General features: G+C 39.4%; 1 protein-coding gene across 2 annotated transcripts in view; it reads left to right on the forward strand.

Moving 5' to 3' along the window:
- The window catches only part of MARCHF5 (membrane associated ring-CH-type finger 5), a 32,067-nt gene extending 23,917 nt beyond the window's left edge, over positions 1–8,150 (forward strand). Inside the window, exons 3-6 of one of the 2 annotated variants that reach the window (XM_062580591.1) lie at positions 406–506; positions 4,039–4,222; positions 4,719–4,885; positions 6,113–8,150. In XM_062580591.1, the coding sequence (XP_062436575.1) occupies positions 406–506; positions 4,039–4,222; positions 4,719–4,885; positions 6,113–6,229 (569 nt within the window). In that variant the 3' untranslated portion in view covers positions 6,230–8,150. Of the gene's footprint in view, positions 1–375; positions 507–4,038; positions 4,223–4,718; positions 4,886–6,112 lie in introns of both variants that reach the window. The other variant, XM_062580590.1, reaches the window with a different exon arrangement.
- Positions 8,151–21,738: the final 13,588 nt, after the last annotated feature.

The raw sequence follows: 21,738 nt of genomic DNA on the forward strand, positions 1-21,738 counted from the left end.
TCTTAAACAAAAAAGCAACTAAACTTGATTTTTTTTTTTTTCTAGAACAAGGAATTACTAGAGTTAGCCTGATTAGGCCCCTTCTGGTTGCACACATACAAAAGGAAGCCAACTTCAGTGGTATGAATTAGCCAGTGCTGTAACCAGTATATTTATCTTTCAGAAAGATGTTAAAATGAATGAAACAATAGGTAAAAGTAAGTTAAGAATTTAGGCCATTAGCTTCATTAGGCCATTAGTACATTCTCACTTAAACAGCATATGTCAGACTTACGTTTTGCCAAGTTCATGCTTTCTTAACAGAGATACATACTGAGAGCTTTCTTCAGTATGTTTATATTTACCTCTTGAAACTTTACTTCTCCTTTATCATAGGTCCAGTTGTTTACGTTTTGGATCTTGCAGATCGACTGATCTCAAAGGCATGTCCATTTGCTGCAGCTGGAATAATGGTGGGCTCTATCTACTGGACGGCTGTTACATATGGAGCTGTGACAGTGATGCAGGTACACTTATATTCCCTCCTTTTCTAGATCTCTCTCACTACTTCTGAAAATGAGATTTTTTTTATTTAAAAGTCTATTAGTAACCTTCTTTCTTTTTAAAGGAATATTTTAATATTTAATATTCTCCTAGTTAAAATATGCTTTAGCTGCTTTCAGCATTTTTAGTATAGTTGACAAAAGAATTTGGCAGATGGGTAGAGAAAGCCTTTTACTTTTCACTGATCATACCATATCCGGCAAAGGTCTACAGCTAATGAAGTTCATCACTGCACATAGCACAGCTAGCAATAGTAATAAGCTGGTGAACTATTACCCTACTCTACTGTTAATGGCTAGCCTCTAACCAAGGGAGTATCTAATTGTTCAGAACAGACATAAAACCTCTCTTGTTTACCTAAGGAAAAAGGTTGCTGCTAACATTCAGAAGGTTGAGACATAATGAATTTTTCACAAGCCTACCATTTTTTTCTTATATAAAGAAAACGTGCATGCTCTGAATGGTGTAACTCGTGCAAAAAAAGCAAGTGCAAAATACTGCATATTAATGGTTAGTTTCTTTTAAGCACTTCATCCCATATGGTCAGTTGAAAGCAAAGAGAAAAAAATACTACTTCTGTTAATGTAAACTTGCCTTTTAAATATAAAAGTAATGTTGACAGGTGTTAGAGTGTTGTCTATGATGGGATTTGTTCATGGCTTTCTTACTTCAGCTACAAGACAACAGAGTTTTCATAGCTTGTACAGCTAGAAGGACCATACTTATGCCAATTCACTTGTAGATAGAATTAATAAATGCATCTGATTCCATTGCACAAATGTAAAATTTAAATATGCAACCTAGTGCTTATCTATGTAAGTCACTCGGAACTTTATATTCTTCTTCTCTTGAATTGTGCGGTCCATCCATTTACTACCAGCCACTTCATCTCAAGATTTTGTGCAATTTGATTCTGTTTATACATTTCCTCATAGTGAAAATACATATGATAACCAGTTAAACTGGAGCCCAGCTGAGCTGATTTCTGTCTCTGGTAATAACATGACTGTTGTCAACAGGTTGCATAAAAATCACAGATAATGACTTTTAAGGTCTCCTCCATTCAAATGGATGATTCTCTGAATCACATTCATGGGACTCTTCTTTTTCGTATGTTTTGTTCTTGTTGTGGCCGTTACAGTGACATCCTAGTAAATGCAGAATTTAGCGAAGCATAGCAGTCCTTGTCTTTATTTGCTTGCTCACTGCTATACTGAACCTCTATAGGAACCTTTATGACATTTCTGGCTTCCATAGAACTGCATAACCCAATGCAAACATAAGCACTCCCTTCTGTAGCTAATTTAGCTAATTTGCTTTGAAATGAGAATCTGACTTTGAGAAAGGGCAAGTTGTGGATCTGCTTGAACAACTGCATGGCTACAACTTCACATTTAGATTAGTTTAGACAGCTGATTAAATCTTAGATATGATGAGTTAGCTATTTTCCTCTGATTTAATATGGTTTTTGATCATATGAATGGTAGTCTGGGTAAGAGGATAATGTATTTGTGCTTACAAGAGGGGAGGTTAATTGAGGGAGGGAAAAGGGATGGAAGTAGAAGAGGAAGAGAGAAGGGAAACTTCCATTCCTTTCCCCCTCAGTTTGCTAGATTTATTATTTCTTCCTGATGCATTTCAGACTCCTTCAGTTGAAGGACCAGAGAGAAAAATAGCACAAAAGCTATTTTTGTAGGTTAAGCTTCAAACAGAGAAAAACAAAATATGAAATTGGCATTGTGTTGTGGCTTCAGTGGTAGGCTAAGCCAGTAACAAATTATACGGGAATGCTGACAGTGTCGAGAGAAATAGTGTTCAAAAGCAGAAAAGACAGGGCAGTCAGGGTGGTTGGGTTTTTTTGTTCTGTTTTGATGAAAGAGGTCTATGAGGAGGAAATGGATAGGACATGAGAATCTAGGGGAGAAGATGGTGAAGAAGCTGGAAGACAAATGCTGAATATTTGTCTCTGAAGGAATAATCTTTCGGCAACAATATCAGTTATTCACATTTTTAGAATGTGTGGTAAATAACATCTTCCCATTTTAGAAGAAAAGATGGAAGGTTTTTCATAACAAGGCTAAAATACAGGCTGAAGATACTGTGGTCTGCCACCCTATCTTCTTTCTCACAATCCCACCTATTTATTCCTGGTACCAAGTACTCTCTGTGTGTATGTGTCTTTGTTTTTGTTTTTCTGCTACTGGCGCATTTTCTTACCATCTATTCTAAGTTCTATGCTAGAGAAGACTTGATAGCTTTTTGCATATCTGGGTAAGCAGCAATAAAAGACAATCAAAACACATCAAGAAATCCAATGCCTGACAAATGGAATAATTACTATTTTAGTGGGTTTTGTCTTCATGGATTCTTATGGGAAAAGTCATGAAAGAACCTATTCTTTCCAGAAGTGCTTCAGGGACTGCTAGCATTTAGTGATTCTTACCTTGAGACAAAGCTGGAGGATATCTACCTTTTTTTATTATTATCAGCTTGTCAGATTTACTTTTGAGACCTCTTTTAACTATGTATCTAAATATGTGCTTGAATTCAACTTTAACTTACTTGGCCTTCTGAAGTATTAGAATTTTGCCCTCTGCAAGCCTGCCCTATTACTTAAATAGAGCCAAAGAGGATTTAGTCTAATGCTTGGTTTGGCTTCATACAAACCCACTGTGCTTGTTTAAAAAAATTTTTTTAAGTACTTTTTTAGTGAAAAAAAATGCACTGTTCTGAAGTAGTTAATATATGTGATTTATAAACTGCAAAGTCTGGGGTTATTTATTTATTTACTTATTTGTTTATCTGTAAAAAGCCAGTAAAAAGGTCTTGGACACATCAGTAATGACCTAGTCTAATCTTTCCTTTAAAACAGTAGCACTAGCCATGTTTGGAAATAAAGTGCAAGTAAAGACATGCTATTATTTCCACTAGAGTGGAAAAAAATGTATGTTATTTTCCATCATTTAGAGAACTAAGACATTTTAATAAAGTGATCTCTGCATCAGGTATTTCTAAATAACTAAATTGGTTTTGATTAAAATGTCCTGAGATAATTACTCTCAATTAATCCTTTAAGTAGTAACATCTAAGCATTTTTTTTTTTTTGATTGTAGAATTAATCATTCTGAAGTTGCAAGTTTTCCTAGGTGTTTTGGAAACCTTATTTTTATATTTCATATGTTTGAACTTATAAGTACAGGTGGCACAGAAGCACATGAGTATTTTCTTGATCATAGGGAATTGTATTACAACTACTGACTTGCAAATTAGGGTTGGTAACTCACCAACATTACGTTTGATAAGCAATAAAGAAGGCAGAAGAAAAACTGGGTGCACCACGTAAAACAGTATTTTTTATTTTATTTTATTTTATTTTAAGTTAAATGCATGGTCAGTCCCAATCAAACCATAAACTTTTAAAAGTGTTTTCTTTGTTTGGTAGTGATCTCTGCTGCATTTGTCAATTACCCAGTAAACTTCTTACGTATTTACCAGGTTGTGGGTCATAAAGAAGGTCTTGATGTCATGGAGAGAGCTGATCCTTTATTTCTTTTGATTGGACTTCCCACCATCCCAGTCATGCTAATACTGGGCAAGATGATTCGATGGGAAGACTACGTGCTCAGACTGTGGCGCAAATATTCTAATAAACTACAAATTTTGAACAGCATATTTCCAGGTAATGTGATTAAACTTAAAGGGAAGCATCAAGTTTGGGCTTGTGCCTTCAGGAGGTGGGTATAGACAAGTAGTTTTCACCGTTCTTAAGTAAGGGTGGTAATACCTTCTCTCTACTTAATAGTCAGTCTATTTCGATTGTGTTCCTAGCTGCAGGGAGGAGAGGCGGATAAATGTGGCTTCAGTTAAGGCTATCAGGCTTCTCCTCTCCTCCCTGCAGATAGGTAGCAATTAGCTGCTACAACATACTGTAGATCATGGCTTTGTGTTTGAAACTGAAAAGGAACACAGTCATTTAATGGAAATAGAATATTTGCTGAGGAGAGGGTTAGTTCTTAAAAAGTAATTAAATTGAGTAACTAAAACAGGCTATTCATATAGAGCAAAGGCTTTTTTTTTTTTTTTTTTTTTTTTTTTTTTTTTTTTTTAGTGCTTTCTATATTCCATTTGAGGTAGTGGCTCTGTAATCTTTTCTTCCCCCACCCTCATCCCTTTAGGCATTGGATGCCCTGTTCCTCGTATTCCAGCGGAGGCCAACCCTTTAGCAGATCATGTCTCTGCTACTCGTGTCCTATGTGGAGCTCTAGTTTTCCCCACTATCGCCACGATAGTTGGCAAGCTGATGTTCAGCAGTGTTAATTCAAATTTACAAAGGACAATCTTGGTAAGATTTGGTATTGTTTGTTTCATATGGGGCTATAATATTATAGGAATGTGAAGTCAAGTTTTGTGTGTGTTTGAAGGGAACAAAAGTGAAAAGGAGCATAAATTGAACTAGAATTTAGAGTGGCATTTGATTAATGGTAGGGTTTTTTTTTTTTTTAAAGTTCCTTATCTTGGCAGCAGACAAGCATCATGTGCATGTGTGAGACTGACCTTTTTTCCCTATGACAAAAACTGATCTCATTTCTAGACAAGGTCGGAACCTGCATTTGGTACTGAACTAGTCAGATCTTAACAGTAACTTAAGGGTGATAATGAAGATGAGAAACCAGTCTATTTTAAGAACAACTAGTGCAGGGGAAGACTTTCTTTATATCATTAGCCTTTTCATGTTAGCTTCCGATTACTAGATCTTTGAAAGAATCTACTTTTTATTTTAATAAGGAGGAGAAAAGAAACTCTCGAGAATTTGAATGGAGGGGCAAGAGCAAGGAGAGGAGAAAGTATCTCTTGCTTTGAACACCCACTTGGCTTGCATCCTTGCCAAAAGGAAGCAGCCTGAATTTGATATGGTGGTATCTCTGTTTGTCTTGCTGTCACTTCAGCTCCCTCTTTCAATAACACCATGTTTTTTACCCCCATCTTTTCCATATGGAACAAATAGTGATACTGCAGCCATTGATGCAGACTAATGGCCTCCTAGTATCTGTATTTTGAAGACTCTAGATAAACATAAAGGTGAAACTTTCTTAAAGAAAGCTTTCTAGTTTACAAAAACAGGTTTTATTTCACTCCACACTTGCCTTTGGCAAGTGGTCTTTTTCAGTTTGACTGTGTAATGATAATTAATATTCTTTATGCATTGTATAATACTTCCTCAGAGAAGGGGAGAAGAACAGATGCATATCTGCATTTTATTTCTGTTCTTCAAATAGGATAGATTTTGATTTGTAGAATATTTGTCAAACTCCTGAGCAAATAAAGCTTTCAAAAGGGTTTATAGACCCAGTATGTAATCCCTTTATGTAACATGAACCTCTTCAATACTGCATTGTGACAGAAAACGTTATGCCTGCGATACTCATTTGGAATTGTCCTAATTATCTTGGCTTCAAAAGAAATGCTATTTGATCAGAAAATAAACAGTCTTTTACCAGAAATTTTTAAGAAGATAATTTGCAATGATAAACTGAACTGTGCAGGTTTTCAAAATCTCTTTTTATTTCAGGGTGGAATTGCTTTTGTTGCTATAAAAGGAGCTTTTAAAGTTTACTTCAAACAGCAGCAATATTTGCGCCAAGCTCACCGCAAAATTCTAAATTATCCTGAGCAAGAAGGAGCATAAGGCTGTGATCTCCAGATGTACAGATTCACCTAACAGATTTCCTTGCTGTATTGATTCCATCATTATTGCACAGTAGTGGAGAATTATGATAAGTTGCTGCTCTTATTATTTTTTTTTCTTTAAATAAATTAAAGCACTATGTTGTGGCAGGGTAAATCCTTTCAGCAACCACTGAACCTAATGTGACTTGTTGGTTCACATTTGTGACAATGTGACTTGTTTCCATTATTTTGAAGTATTTCTGTTGGGCAACAGGCTTCTGAATTATTTTCTTTGAGCCAAAATGCTGAATGAAAAGAAAAAGCATCAACTATAGAGAACAAAAATATATTAAATTGTGTAGTTAATTGAAAATGTAGGCTATATTCAAATGCCTTTCCTATACTGTGTTTTCATACCCAGGCAATCCAGTTCATCACTTGATACAAGTGACGTTTTTGAAAGGAAACATGAGTCATTGCCAAGGATAAGTAATTGTGGGTTATCAGTCAATAAAGATTTCTTTTTTTTTTTTCCTCCTCCCTTGATGTGAAGAAGAGTGTAAAATATTCAAATGACAGGCCAGAGGGGCAGAAGATGGATCACTTTTTAGAGGACCCATGTATGTCAACTTCAGCCACATATGTACTAGGTTTTGAAATTAGCATGGCTTCTATCTAGGTGATTATTTTATTACTGTCCAGTTGTATGTTAAGCAGTGCCTAGTATTACTTTCTCCTGGCTCTTTGTTGTTTTGTAACTGGTACTGGATAGCATTTTTTCCCCCCCATTCACAGCAAAGTAATTACATGGGGCAGTGAATTTCAGCCACTCAGTTTGTAATTAGTTTGGTATTAGAGCAGATGTTTTGTAATTGCAATTATATTTGCTATTCCTTGTGATTATGTAAGTATTTGTACAAGTAAAAATAGCAGAAATTTAAGGAAACAACATCAGACACTAAAGCTGTATTTAAACTGACAGACTAGGGCATCCTTGTAAACTTCCAGACCTGGGTGCATTACTCAGCTCTGTATCAGAACTAGACTCTTCTCTGCCATGCCTGCAGCTCTACTGGAAGGAAATAAATCCAGGTACATTGGCTAGAGGGTGCTACACTACACTTTCAGGTCTCTGATTTGAGCATAGTTATTTCTGCAGGCTAGACAATTTAAAGACAACCTGGCTCCATTCTGTAAAGGACTAAAGGATAGATGTTAAATGTGTAATAACCTAAGTTAATTTATTTATACAGTAAGCTTTACTGTTACAATATGTGCAGAGTAACCTGCTGAGGGAGACATTAGCACTTCAGTTATTTGACATATTCATCAACTTCAACAGAAATAAACTACAAGAAGCTAAATTTTGACAAACATAATGTAGCTATTTAATAGTCATACCAGACTTAACCTAGTTTTAGTACTTGACGTTCTTGCTTTAATGACCACCTTGTTTGTTTTTTCCTCAAAGTTCTTTTTTTTTTTTTTTTTTTTCCCTTGTTCATGTTAGTATGTCAGATGCATGGAGAAAGGTAAAAATTATATCTTAGTGGAATTATTCATAAGTAAACATTGCTTTTCACCAGAAATGAAGTAAGTGCAGAGTGGACTTCATATTTGATTGCAATAATGTATGTTAGTGACATTGAAACTATGGTACCTTTTCTATGGTATGTTTATCTTAGCTACTGCGATGTAATATTTTAGAATTGTATAAAAATGTATATAATTGCCAACTAGTATTCAAAATTACAAATATTGAAAATTATACATTCATATCAAATACTTTGAGGTTCTTGCTATAATTGAAGAATTACTATAATCTTGTAAGTCTACTGATTATATTTGTCTTAGAGTGGGCTGACTTTTATATTAAATCTTTAAATAGAGAACAGCAACCTCTGAAAGTTGCTGCTTTCTGTAAGATAGTCTTGAAACAATGTAATTCTGTTTTTCTTACAGAATTCCTCATTTGGAGAACATCTTTTCAGTGGTCTTCACTGTATATATTTCCAACCAATTTATTACTGTTTTTTAAAGTCTCATGTAGAATTGAATGGTGCAAATTAGTGGGTTTGAAACTTGTTCATTGGGAAAGCTCATTGTCTTCTCTGAAAATTGAAGCTATTGTAAAATATAATTACAAAAATACTGTATGAATTATAAAACAATTTAAACTGAGTGAGAGAAGGTCATTACTATGTTGTAAATCTTGTTTTTAGTATTGCAAACTATAGTCATGTTGAATTAGGTTGAATAAATATTTTTTACATTCCTTAGTGTATTTTGTCAGTTGAGCAAAAGCAAAACTACAGAAAAAAATGCTTCATTTTAATACATATCTAAGGATTTATATAATCAATTCTGTGTTGATAGCCAAAATATTTGGGGGATAAAGGAGAAACTATTTTAAGTCTTTAAGCTCACACTTATACTTTTCCCCCTCTAGTGATCAATAAATGATGTAGGGAAATGCATTTCTCAAACACTGTCATTTAAAGCAAAACAACTGTTGTAATATGAAAGACTTCTGATAATACAAAGCTGGGATTGGGTGTTACTACATATCTCTGGGTTGGCTGATGTGCAGAATTTACTTGGAGACTACCTCGATCCCTTTTCATTGAGGACGATGATACTGGCTACAGGAAGTATTTGTTAATGGTTAATCCATGTCCCATTACTTCTAGAGCAAGGAATAGTAAACGTTCTCCAGCATTTCTCAGTATACATTTGTATAGGTAACTTGGTTTCTGGTAGCCTTCAGCAATTACATACAAACTCTCTGATTTCTACTTCTGTAATCAGATGGGATGCGCCTCCCCTCCTCCATCTTAAAACTCTTAAATTTAGATGGAACTCTTAAGTATTTTTTTTATGCTTTTTAAAACTAGTACTTCTTTACTTCCTCCAGTCTCTTTCCTGAAAAAAAACTCTTAACTGGAACTGGACTTGAGTTACTTGGTATGCATTATACAGATTCCCACCTCATCTGTAGTTATTTCTTAAAAGTTAGCTGTCTCTTGGTTATTGGGGAAGGATCAAACTATCTATTCAAGGCTTTAGTCGTGGAAGGCCATTGGAGCAGTTCTGTGCGCGTATTTAAAGATACACTTAGATCTCATTGACCTCGGTCAGAATTGCCTATCTTTGGGGACGCAGTTTTGACTAGACCTTCAGTTGCCTAATGCTTACGGTGGCTGCTGTGAGGTTTCCCTTTCCCTAAACACACGCTGTGGGACTTGGACAAGTGCTAGTTTGTGGAATAGGTGTTTGAAGCTCCAGATTCCTGGAGTAGCTTTTTATTAGCTTCTTTTTAAAAAAGACTTTTTATCCAAACAAATATCTTGTTTATATATAATGATTTTTACTGATGGAGATAACAACTGGGAGACATAAAAGTACAAAAGTCATTGATCTATTTACCGTTACACCAGTAATCTTGCTTGCGGAACCCTGCATTCAATGTTCAGCCTCTGTGCCACCATCTATTCGGGTTTTCTTTCTTGAATAACTAGGTCAAACTTGTTTAATGCATCACTGAGTATGTCCTGCTATCTGTCTTTATCAAAATGCAGTGCTACCACTTCGTACTTTCCATTTTAAAGTATAAGTGCCAGTTGCACTAACATGCCTGGTCTTGTAATTCTCTTCTAGTTTGCAGCTGCTGTTTTTAAAGCATGTTGGGGTGTGGGGGTTGCTGGAGAGAAGAAAAATGAGATCTGATCACAAGTCAAAGCTAAGAAAGTCTGAAAAATGATCTAGACAGTTTATTTCTCTTACTAATAACCCTTTTCCTCTGTATCCTTGCAGAGTAACTTCTCTGTTCTGCATATTGTGAAACCGAGCTTATTATTCAAACCCCCAGAAGCAGTTGAATATCAGTTTGTTCTTGTACTGTTTGAAGAAAATGATTTCTGTTTTTGAGTAGTGATTAAATTGGAAGTGATTCTGTTTTAGCACATAAGTGTCATTCATCACCTTCATTTTCCTCCTGTATTCTCAAAAGCAAGGGCCATGTGCAGCTACTTATTTCACTGGGATGGCAGCTGTTAAGACTGAAATAAGTTTCAAGGAGGGTAACAATTAACTAATGCCTGAGAAAACTGGGGAAAATAATTTTTTTTGAAAACTAGGCTTTGTCCTAAATTTTCAGAAGTTTTGATTTAATTTCTTTCTTTCTTTCTTTCTTTTCTTTTTTTATTTCTTTCTTTCTTTCTTTTTTTTTTTTTAAGGTACTAAAAGTCTTCCTGGCTATAGTTTGTGTGAATAGCAGTATGCTGGAAACTGGTTCTGGCTAGGACTGAGGTAATAATGTATGTATAATAATGTGTAATGTAATAATGTCCAAAGTATTCTGCTGTTTTGGACAGGATTGACTTTATCTATAGTATTGTCAACTGAATAGGATTTAATGCAGGCAGTATTTAAGATGAGCTAAAAAAATTAAGGCAATGTAATGTTAATTATCTGCTCCCCTCTTTGCTAATCTAAGTGGCTTCACTTCTCTTTCATTATAACATTTGAGAAATTCAACTGTTGCCATCTGGCTTACTTTTAGCTCTGTTTCCCTACACTGAGATCTTTGACTCTTCAGTTATTGTGACTTACTGGCAACCTACACTTACTGTTTCTACCTGGGTCTTCTGAAAAACTGAACAAGTTTTCAAATGCTTTAAGAAACCACATGTTCTCTCTGGTGTGATACATACTCCTCTCGTGCACTCAGGCTCCATCGCTGAGTCTGGCAGTGCATCATCTTTTTATTCTCTCAGAGCCACTCAGTAACTGAACTGTCTTGTCTCACCCTGTTGATTGAGAAGACCCATCTTCTCCCACTAGGATTGCGTTCAGTGTGATTTTGGAGGAAGATCCTTCTGATCCGTCTCCACAATTCGTAGCATAATTTGAGGAAATCTGAAGCTAACATCCCTTAATGAGTTGGTTTTCAATTCCTGCAGGCACTGATGCAGCATTTTGGCTACCTCCAGAGGCTGAGACATTTTCTGCATCACTGCTTAGTAGCTTGTTTTATTAGAATGGTCACTGTAGCCCAAAATTTGGTTGAAATCCTAGGCAACTTTGTTGCATTTAAATTCTTTCTGCTTTACAAATTTGCAGAAGTCCATGGTAGATTTTATTAATTCATTTCAAGGCTTTTTCAAGAGCTTGAGTACTGGAGCTCACATTCCAGGAAGGAAACGGTGACAGAATGTGTCCAAGGAGACTATTATTACAAGTAGAAAAAAAAATTTATATATTCTAAGGAATGTTCTGTAAATAGGGATGAACAATCTCTGCTAGATCCTTGCCCCTATAGCTCAAGAAAGTTAGAGGCCTCTTTGTCCATTCTGGCTAGTTATTTCTAGGCTCTGGATCTGTAATTGCTTTTGCACCTCTGAGTATTATGAGCAGAAAGGAGTTATTTCTGGTTGTACTATACTAAGTAGTTAAGTAGAAAAATTCCAGTCCAGAATCACTAAAAGCAAATAGGAGACATGACTTGAAACTGCCTCAACTAAACAGCTCAGCAGCACCTGTCAAAACATATCTTGCAGGCACCTCATTTAATGCTGGATGACTAAGCCATGGAAAAGCAATTGCTTAGGTAGTGGGCCTCCATAGAAAATACTATGCTTATTTTTTTAAATTTTATTATGGGACTTATTTCTAGTTTCAGACCACTATCACATGCAATATCTCAGATGTTTTTTTGTTTATTTTTTCAGTTACCCTTCTACTCTTAATGCACTTCACTAACACTTTGCTGCAGCTACCAGGAGCTGATAAAGGAACACACTCATCTGAGTATTTACCATATGTCAAAGGACTATTCTGTGAATAGTTGCCATTCTTCTCCAGGCTTTATTACAAGAAGCAGCTAGGCAGATTAAAGAAAATGGGCTAGTGCATGAGCCACCCTTCCGTTTCTTACATCTGGAGGAGCCTTCTGGTAATCGCTTTGCATGGCTAATGTACCCCAAGGTAGCATAGAATCTAAAGCATTTTTTCCCTAACAAAACTAGAGCTGTTTCTGAAGCATTTGATTAGTTTAATACTTGATAAAAGAAAATTGCTGCAGCCTTATCTCCCTTATATCACTCCATGTTCAGATCCCATGGGTGATTCTGTGTTTGTGTGTTGCTAGTGCCTTGCACCAGTTTGCAGCATTACTCTTGCAAGAGTTGCTTGCATTATTCAGTTTCAAGCAACAAGACTGTAGTGCAGGAGAGTCCTATTTCTCCAGTTTAACTGCATTTCTACTTTTCTTTCTTTCCTTTTTTTTTTTTTTTTTTTTTTTTTTTTAATCTAAGACAGATGTTGGTTAAATATACATAATGTTATGTCTCCCTCTGGATGAGAAGTGTTGCAGAAGCATGACGAAAGCCTTTGGTTGGAGAAGGAGGGGGACTGAAGGAAAACATACTTACTTTAGGATCACATGAGAGGATTAAAAAAAAAAAGCTTTTTTGATGCACTGAATCTGAAATGCTGACCAAACGGGCTAGTAGTGTTTCTTCTGGTTTCTGAGGTGCATAGGATGTTTTTTAATGAGGATAGTTCAGTTTCAACTTCAAGGGTTTGTTGTTGTTGTCGCTTAGTGTCTTTTAAATGCAAAGTAATGATTTTTCATTCTGTCAGTGGTTTCTTTTGAAACAACAACTGAGTCTCGTAACTGCAGGGCTCTTTATCCTACAACATTGTTAATTTTCAAGGTAGTATAAAAATTAAAGTGCATTCCACTTAGTATAAATTAAACACCATGCATTGCATGTGGACTTGCCATGTTGCCAAGCCAGCTCTCCAGTCATAGACACAGAACCGTACTAGGTATTAAGGCATACGCCATCTTAATATTAATTGGGTCTCCTTGCTCATGGTACTCTCATTTCAAGGATGGATGAAAATGCAAACTGACAGCATAGAGAGAAAATTCATATGCAGTTTCAAAAGTATGTGTGCTTGCCTTTCTTTGCTGAGCTCTCCTCTTAAAGAACAGAGTTGTTCTCTTTTCTAAAGAGGCTCAAAATTGGGAACTTTTTTGGTTATTACATAGTAAAACTAATTACATATATATTTTTAGTAAGTTTATTTACAAATAGCTACTTTGATGCCAAATGACAGAAAACACGTATTCCTTCTGCATTCAGATCTTAAGATGCTTTGGATAGTCTGAAGAGGTGATCACAGACAGTCCCTAACGTTCTTTGCAGTAACTCCTGCTTAAAGCTTTTAAATTCTTGCTGAGCTAAATCACATATGCTCTGCCTTGGAATCCCCTCACGTTACACTCAAGGGTAGAGCCATTAGCAGCCCACAGACATATTTTGTCCTAATATACAGATTAGGACCAAGAAAAACATAAAATAGTTTTATCTGTGGAGAAATTTTAGAGATGGATTGCAGCAGCACAGCTGGTAATCTGACCCAGATGTTAGGGATCATCTCGCCTCTTTAAGAATCTGAGCATTATGGGGCCTTTCTTGTCCAAGTATGAATCTCAAGAGTCTTATCCAGAGATCAGCATCATATGGCTTGTAGCACTCAGCCTCAGTCTTATAAGCCAAGCACAGAGACGGGGAAAAAATCCTTGTGTGGAAACTGCAATTGCAGATAGCACCACTGTAGGAGAGTTTGAATGGGAAACAACACTGCCCACACCCAAAACAGCATGATACATATGTATTAACTAACTTCGTAGCTTCTTACTTACAAAATAGGAGCCAAAGTTTTTATTTATCATAGCTGCTGTTCAGACTTTCTATAGGCAAGGAACTATTTGCAAACCTGTAGGTGAGGAGCAAAATGCATCTTTCATAGTCATCCTTTTTTTGTCTTTGTCACCACAACAATGAACTTGCAAAACCCTCAGTTAAAATGTTTCCCTTCCTGTCTCTTCATTGATGAATACAATCATTTGTGGCATCTACGTATTAAGAGTTTAAAGAACGTCAAATCATTCGGTATAATAACATGGGCATCTTCAAAAGCCTGGAAGCTGGTCAGCTTAAGGAGGAGCCTTGTTACAGGATAATTAACTGCATCTGGATATTCCTCAGGAACAAATTAGCAATGTGTTTTCAAGAGCACTGCCTGAGACTTGAATTCATCCCATTTGGCAGTTGCATAATCATCTACAAAGGGAAAGAAGCCATTTTTGTTGCACCCAAAATATATTCTTATGAGTGGCAGGCAGTGTGATGTGAAAGCAGGTTTGCGTACACAGGAGCATGACCAAGAGGAACTGAGTGTATTCAGTCATGATGTGCAGCTTGGATGGTGGGGTTTTTAGGTTTTTTAGTTTTTTTTTTTTTTTAAGTTACATTCTGTTATTAGAAAAAACAAGGCTGTGGTACTGTGTACTGCAGGAAAGGTATAAAAAGGCTAAGCAAGCTGAATTCAATGTGGCAGTTCTGCTCCGTTTAGAAAGTAAATAAATACGTTAAAATGTAACTAGGATAAATCAAATAAATATGTGCCACAATTATATGCCACACGGTACTCCGAAAGTGGGTGGTGTATTTTTGCATCCTAACGTTTCCTGTGTTCCCAAGGAAGGTTCTTTCCTCATTATTGCACTTCTGAGATGCAATTAGATGGTCTTGAATAAGCTGTATAACTCTTATTTTTTTTGTCAAACATTTTTCTGTACTCATTGAACTTTAGAAACCCTTGAGGAGGAACTAAACAGTGTCACCATCAAAATACGGTAACATGACTTGATACTCTTTTTATCCAAAACATACTGAAAAAAAGCATGAGGAGAGTGCACATTGAAATTAAATCCTGGTACTCTTAACAGCTGAACTTCGTGCTAGGTTTTGTACAATGCCTGTAGTTCCCTATTTAATCTTTTAAAATATATTAGCATCAAAAAAGGAAATGTAATAGATGTACAACCCCCTAAATGCACACACACACACACAAGAAAAGGTCTTCCTTTTTGCTCACTACCGATACCAAACAAGAGGGAGATGCCGGAGCGGCAGCCGTCCTGCCTTTCAGGTGCCGTCCCGTTCCCGCTGCGCAGGGCTCTGCCCCGGCGGGGACGCGGACGCTTGTCCCAAGCGGGGCACGCTGCAAACCTGCAGGACGTGCGGAACCACTGGCCTGTCTCACTAAAAGGCGGAAACGGCTGCCGAGAGCAAAGCCGCGAGCGCCTGGCGTGGGAGCGATGGCACAGACGCTGACTGCAGAGGCACCGTCCTCTGCGCAAACTGATTTTTTCAGTCCAAGGACTGCGAATTCCCTTCTCTGTCTACAGAAACTAAGCAACCGCTTGCTGGCGTACGCCGCCAGTCCCAGTGGGGGAATGGGGCTCCCTGAGCACCTCTGACGGATCTGTGCACAGCTGGGTGTTGCTGCAGGTGAAATTTAAGGTGGTTCAAGATGCCGGTACGCAGCTCGCGTACAGGCTTCGCTCCAGGAGCAAACGCAGACACGGCAACGTGTTGTGTCAGCGTGAGCTGTGGACGCGCCGCTTGCTAGTCCACGTTCTCCTGCATCTTGTCCCTTCTTCCGCTTCCCACCTGATTTCTGGGGGCTGGGGGACTTCCTCTGCCGCCGCCTCCAGGCCCAGCTGCCCCCGCCGGCCACCGCGCGCTCGGCGGCACCTCGTCCGTCCGGGCGCAGTGGCCGCCTGCTCCCACCTCAAGCAGCAGGACGGGCACGAGGGCCGCTGGGAGAAAGCGCAGTGCGTGGCTGTGACCCTCTTTGCCTTAACTTTGTTTAAGGATACTTTCGGAAAAAACAAACAAAAAGGGCTGTGCAGACCTGCGACAGTGCCTGCTTACTGCACACCTGCATCAAGGGTCCCCTCTTGGGGCACCGGAAGAGATTTGGGTTGGCTTGAAAGTAATTACACTGTGCTGGGGCCAGGCTGGCAGTGTTGCACCGCTGCTGCTGGGGTGAAGCCAAGTCCAGCTGTCCTAGGACACAGGAAAGGCCCATGAGTCATGCTGCGGCGTCAAAGACAGACACGAACGGCACCGGGTGCCTTGTACGGAGAAAGCACAACCTCAAGGCAGATAACTTAGCTAGCTCTTATTTGCTTTAAAGAGGTTAAGAATGAGGCTGAATATAGTCTGCTCTACTAGAAGACCTTCATGTACATTTTTTTCCCAGCAAGTACAACGTCTTTATAAAAAAAAGAGCTCCATCTTTAGCAGGGCATTACAAGGCTCCGAGACCAAAATGCAGCTGGACAGCGGTGCAACAATTTAACAGAGGCCAGGTCAACCTCTGAGCCTGCAAAATAAAAAAATACGCATAAACAAGAGCCTTATGGCAGGATTCTGCAAACTGTACCAACTGCTTGGAAGAAAACAGGTACAGATTTCATATCATGTCCACAACTAGCTCATTCCTCCTCATCACAGCTGTGGCACCAATGCAAGCCTAGAATGGATGCTGGAATGCTAAATTCTGTATTACCTGAAAACAGCCCATAAAATGCTAGTACCAGCTAGCACTTTTCATTCCTGCTTCTACTGCTGCTGCCAGTCGTTCTGGCTGTGCTGAAAAGCTGACTTTTAAAGGTCAGTGATAAAGATAGTTGGACCTGGACTTGCAATCCTGAACACGTAAAGTATTTGGGAAAATGATCTGATCTTACATTCTACTTCAGTCTTTCTTTTATAATTAATCTTCCCATTCTCCAATGAGGTAGGAATTGTAGATTTTCGGCTAATCCCTCTCCTACGCTTCTGGTGGTTGGAGCTCTTCCTTTTACTGCAGTTCATCAGTACAGCAAACAAAACCACTGTCAGCTGTCAAACAGAAGACAAATGAAAGCTTACAAAACCGAATACTTGCTGAACTGAGGCAAAACTCCCAGCGCTGGCAGTGACGATGGCGGGGGAGCGGAGACTCTCTAGCTATAATTGCCAATTTAGCAGCAGCTGAGCTGGTGCTTATCTGAATTGGTACTTCTGCTAAATTCGTGATGCTTTTGTCCTGTGTTGTTAAGCCTTGACGTACGCAGGAGAGACACGATGCAAACGCAGTGTTCCAGGGATAACTTCGCTCTCAAAAGCCAGCAGGTGCCGGTTGGTCCGGAGACTGAAATCCTGGGGGAAGATTGCTTTTTTCCCTCAGGTGGGCACCTGCGGTTGAGCCGAGATGATGATTATTATTATTTTAATCTGCCTGCAGGCATCAGTGACGAGCATGCACTGATTTTTTTTTTTTTTTTTCAGTAGAGGTTTGTAATTGTTCTTGGTTTCAACTTGAGCCTTTTTTTCCTAAGCCCAGAAATATGAATTCACTTTTGCTTAAAACTTTCTTATCATCAAACTCTTGAAGTTATGCCTAAAGAACTACTTATCTTTGAATCGTACCTTGAGAAAACAGCATTCTGTTTTATCATGAAGTGGCTGCCAGCAAACACGGATGAATAAACGGTAAACATGCCTTATTCTGTCAAGAACAGTGATTTGTAGGAGATAATTACTGTTTAGCTCATTGATTTGCTCGCTCATCAAAAGGTATTTCAAGTTTAATGAGCAGCATATAAAAGGATATGTAAAAATATGCAAGAACCGCTTGTCTGATCCGTAAGAAATCAATTTTGTTCTGACGTAGTAAACTGCTGACAAGAATGCAGTAACAAAAAACAAATGCATTTGCCTTTTAAATAAAAACTACTGTCTCAGGGAGATTTATACTAGAGCAATAACTCGCTCATGCTCTAAAATCAGTCAAATAATACAACATTAGGCAGAGGTAGTCCAAGCAAAAAATAGCATCTGTATAGTGTACTGAAGAAGTTGTCAGTGTACCACTCAGCATAACTAAAGCAGAAAGCGAACACAAAACCCTGACATTAAACTCGGACTACTCATTACAAGAACAGGGGATGGCAAGCGGGGACTGGCAGGCCTGACTCTCTTCTCCTTCCCCGTATCGGTACAGAGCGAGCCGCTTGGGGACGACTGCCCACTCGCCTTCGAAACGCCGTGATACACAGAAGGACTGTGGGCCTCTTCCAAGCTGACATTACTCCATCTCCCTATATAGCTTGCCCTGAATTACGGCAGAAAAAAATAAAGTTAAGAGGGGTGACGTAAAAATAAGCTTTGGGATACAGGCAAGGGAAGAAATTGCTTTCAGCTTAGACTTGAAATGTTTCAGACCGATACCAGCATCCTAAAAAAAGGCTTCAACAGGCCTGTTACGAGCAAAGGGTGGAGTTCCCTTTCCCACCATATATATCGCAGTCACAGCCGCAGCCCGCTCGCCCTCTTAGCATGGGTAGCAGGTGGCTTTGCCTTCTGGAGATGTCACTCCGCTCTTCCCGAGTCTCATACAGGCTGTAAGCATAGGGCTAACGCCATTACTCAGACATGGTTCTTATTTAAGCAAATAAGCTATTATTAACATTTAAGGGGCCTTTAGATTTCCAAGGCTGGACCTAGCCTTTCCATAGCACACTTCCTCTACATCTCTTCAGGCTAAGGGCCCGGCTTTAACGGAGCCAGTGTAATGGCACGTACTGCCCTTTTTGGCAGCAGAAGTTTCATTTCCGCTTGCCCAGTTCCTGACACTGCCACTGTGCGCTGATGCATGGAGCTCATTTAGCAGAAACCCTGTTTGGGATGGCTTGGTTTACCGAAGTACATTTGGCTCCCTGTGCCAGCTCTCCCTCCTGCTGCCCAAGAGCGTGGGGTAGGGGCTGCCTGCGGGCTCCGGAGAGCCACGAGATCCATACGGCCCTCTCAAAACCCTCCCCCTTAGACTCACCCTCATTTGCCTACCTTTTGCTACCTTTTGTTTTTTGGGGTTTTTTTTCTGCTACCTTTTGCTGTGTTGCTAGCTTTAGGTCATCTATTGCAGCCACGGGCAGGGGCCTCTAACGCTCCCCGAAAGGCCAGAGCAGACAAGGTCAGAAGGAGAGAGCTCAGCAAGGAGGCTGCAGCTTTCGCAGGCTGCAGCTCTTTAACATGCAAGTAGCATCGCCCCAGCTTGCCGCCGGCCGGAGCAGGCACGAGGAGCTCTAAGGCTGTTCAGGCTGACAAATCTGTGACTCATCTCTCCTCCGTACTGGGGCGATGGGCTTTCTGCTGCAGCCGAGGCCGCCTTTGAAATGAAGAACTGCCATAAGCAAAGACAAAAGGGAATTTAACAACATGTCATAATTAATTCAACAACATTTTTAAAATCACCAGCTGCAATGTTATTCAATTACAGTGAACGGGAATTTAAATAATTCAAAATATTTCAGATCTCACAGAGCAATTATTCAATTGCAAGCTCCCAAGTTCGGCTCAGCGTTGAGAGGGACGCGTTCCTGATGCGCAGGCTTTCTCTCCAGGCAGCGCACGTGTTATCTCCGCGACGTTCGCGTCAAGCGTACGGCTCCGAAGAGCAGAATTTATTTATCATCTGCCTCATTTCATGCCCTTCTTGCCCGAGCATCATTTATATCTTCCTTCTCCAAACCAGGAAATGAATATTTGTACTTTTAGAAAGGCAGAGCCAGCAGAGTAAGGTCCTTAAACGCAAACCGGCTGACTCAGAGCCCCTCCTCTGGTTTCTCTCTTTCAAGCACGTTGCCTCGCGCTTCCCCTCAGGCTGAACTGGAGCGTTTGCTCCCGGTGCCAGAATTAGAGAAAACAGGCTAAGCAGTTTATCCTTTCAACGCGCAAACCCGGCCTCTCTCCCGAGCCCCCCAGGAAAGGGGGCTCGGCGGACGGAGCCCCCGAGGAAGGAAGGGGCCGAGCAGCCCCGGCGGGCCCCCAGGTAAGCCAGGACCCCCTCCAAAAACCAGATCAGGCGAGGCTCGCGCCCAGCGGCCGGAGCGGGGGGACGCGGGCTCCCGCGCGCCGGCCCCCAGCCCGAAAGCCACCTTGGGTGCCAAACCAGACATCAACTGAATTGAACATGAAAATTCATGAAAAGCTTCCGTAACTGCACGTGGCACAAAGCGCTTTAGCAAGACACCTAGGCAAACACCAGCATTTTTTTATAAAAACATTTACACCGTAACGTAACACCGACAGCTGACGTGCTTGAGCAGTAGCACAGCGCAGATCGCAATCGGGTCAGGACACGGGGCGCGTAACAAGAGGGGAAAGTCGGGAAGCTCCAGATTTCACGTGGTCTCGCTGCTTGTTAAATAGACATCTGGACAATTTTTGCGATTTGAAAGTGATTTATTATCTCAGATTAAGCATTTAAAGTTCTTTTTTCCGTTCTATCCTTAGAATCATACAAGCACAATTTTCCTCATCAGAATGAAGAAAATCATCTTCATGCACAAAGATGAGATGCACAACTTTTCACATTATTATAGGGAATAACAGCAAATGTTGTATCATATAGCACCAAGAAGAATTTTAATTACAATGTGAAGGAAACATACCATGAAAGGGTCTTGTTTCACGGAGAATCTTTTAAGCTGACATTTTTATTCTGATGCATACGCTGTTTTCCAAGCAATGAAAATTCAGCTTTGTATTTAAAAGAAATTAAAATATAGCTGTTAAAAAAACTTGACGCTTTCTATAAACTAAGCTATGAAATTTGATTTCTTGCATAGCAAATTTTCTTTAAATTTTGAAATAGCAAATAAAACCTAAAAATTAATTCTTCCTTTCCTGGTCTTCTGTTACCCAACCTGGTCAAACAGTAAGAAGTAATTACTTAATATTCATGACTACATCATGAATCTCTGCAAATCAAACATACAATCCTACTCTTTAAAATTACTGCAAAATTGGCACAATAAAGCTCAATATTTACTGTCAAATAAATCACTTCTACTTGTCTTTCTAGGTCAAAAATCATTCGGAAAGTGCCAGCTCTAAAGACTCAGCATGGGGCCAAAAATCAAACTTCCAGTCATCAGTTCGCTTGCATCACCATAAATATAATGCCCAGTTCTGGTATTTGATTCAATGAAAAGATCAGGGACTAGGTGCGGCACCTCATTTTCAGATACACATGCACATCCATATCTGCAGGCACAGGTAACTGGTTAGAAACAGCACTATAAATACTGCGGAAGGTAAGATATAAGTAAATTTTCTTTCTACCAGGGAAAAAGTAAGCAACATTTAACACTAAATTGAACAAAAGGGAAGAATAGGAGACCGATTTGCAGTTGCTGCTTACAACAGAAATTTACTATTTCGCCAATGCATCTGAGGTTACGAGGGGCCAGCGAAAACGGGATAACCCCTCTCCCCCGCACCCTGCAGCCATTCCTTTACTTTGAGAACCGGGAAGAAATATTACGGACTCGGCTCCTTTTATACGGAAGAGCTACCCCCAGTGCGCAGACACTACGGCGCTGGCCGCTCTCATGCTGCCTGCCAGCCGCGCGCTCGCTCTACACAGCTTTAATTTTGTGTTGCAGTTAGTTTTCTAAGCAATTCCTGAGTTGCTGGGCAAACACACACATTAAATCTTTCCACACTGCTTTGAGAAGGTGTATTACTTACTTTAGTTTAAGAAAAAAAGTGTTACTTATATTGTAAATTTATACTTGACAAATTTAGATACAGGTTATTGTGGGCTTTAAGTATA

This window comes from Rhea pennata, chromosome 7, assembly GCF_028389875.1.
Source record: "Rhea pennata isolate bPtePen1 chromosome 7, bPtePen1.pri, whole genome shotgun sequence".
Taxonomy (NCBI): domain Eukaryota; kingdom Metazoa; phylum Chordata; class Aves; order Rheiformes; family Rheidae; genus Rhea; species Rhea pennata.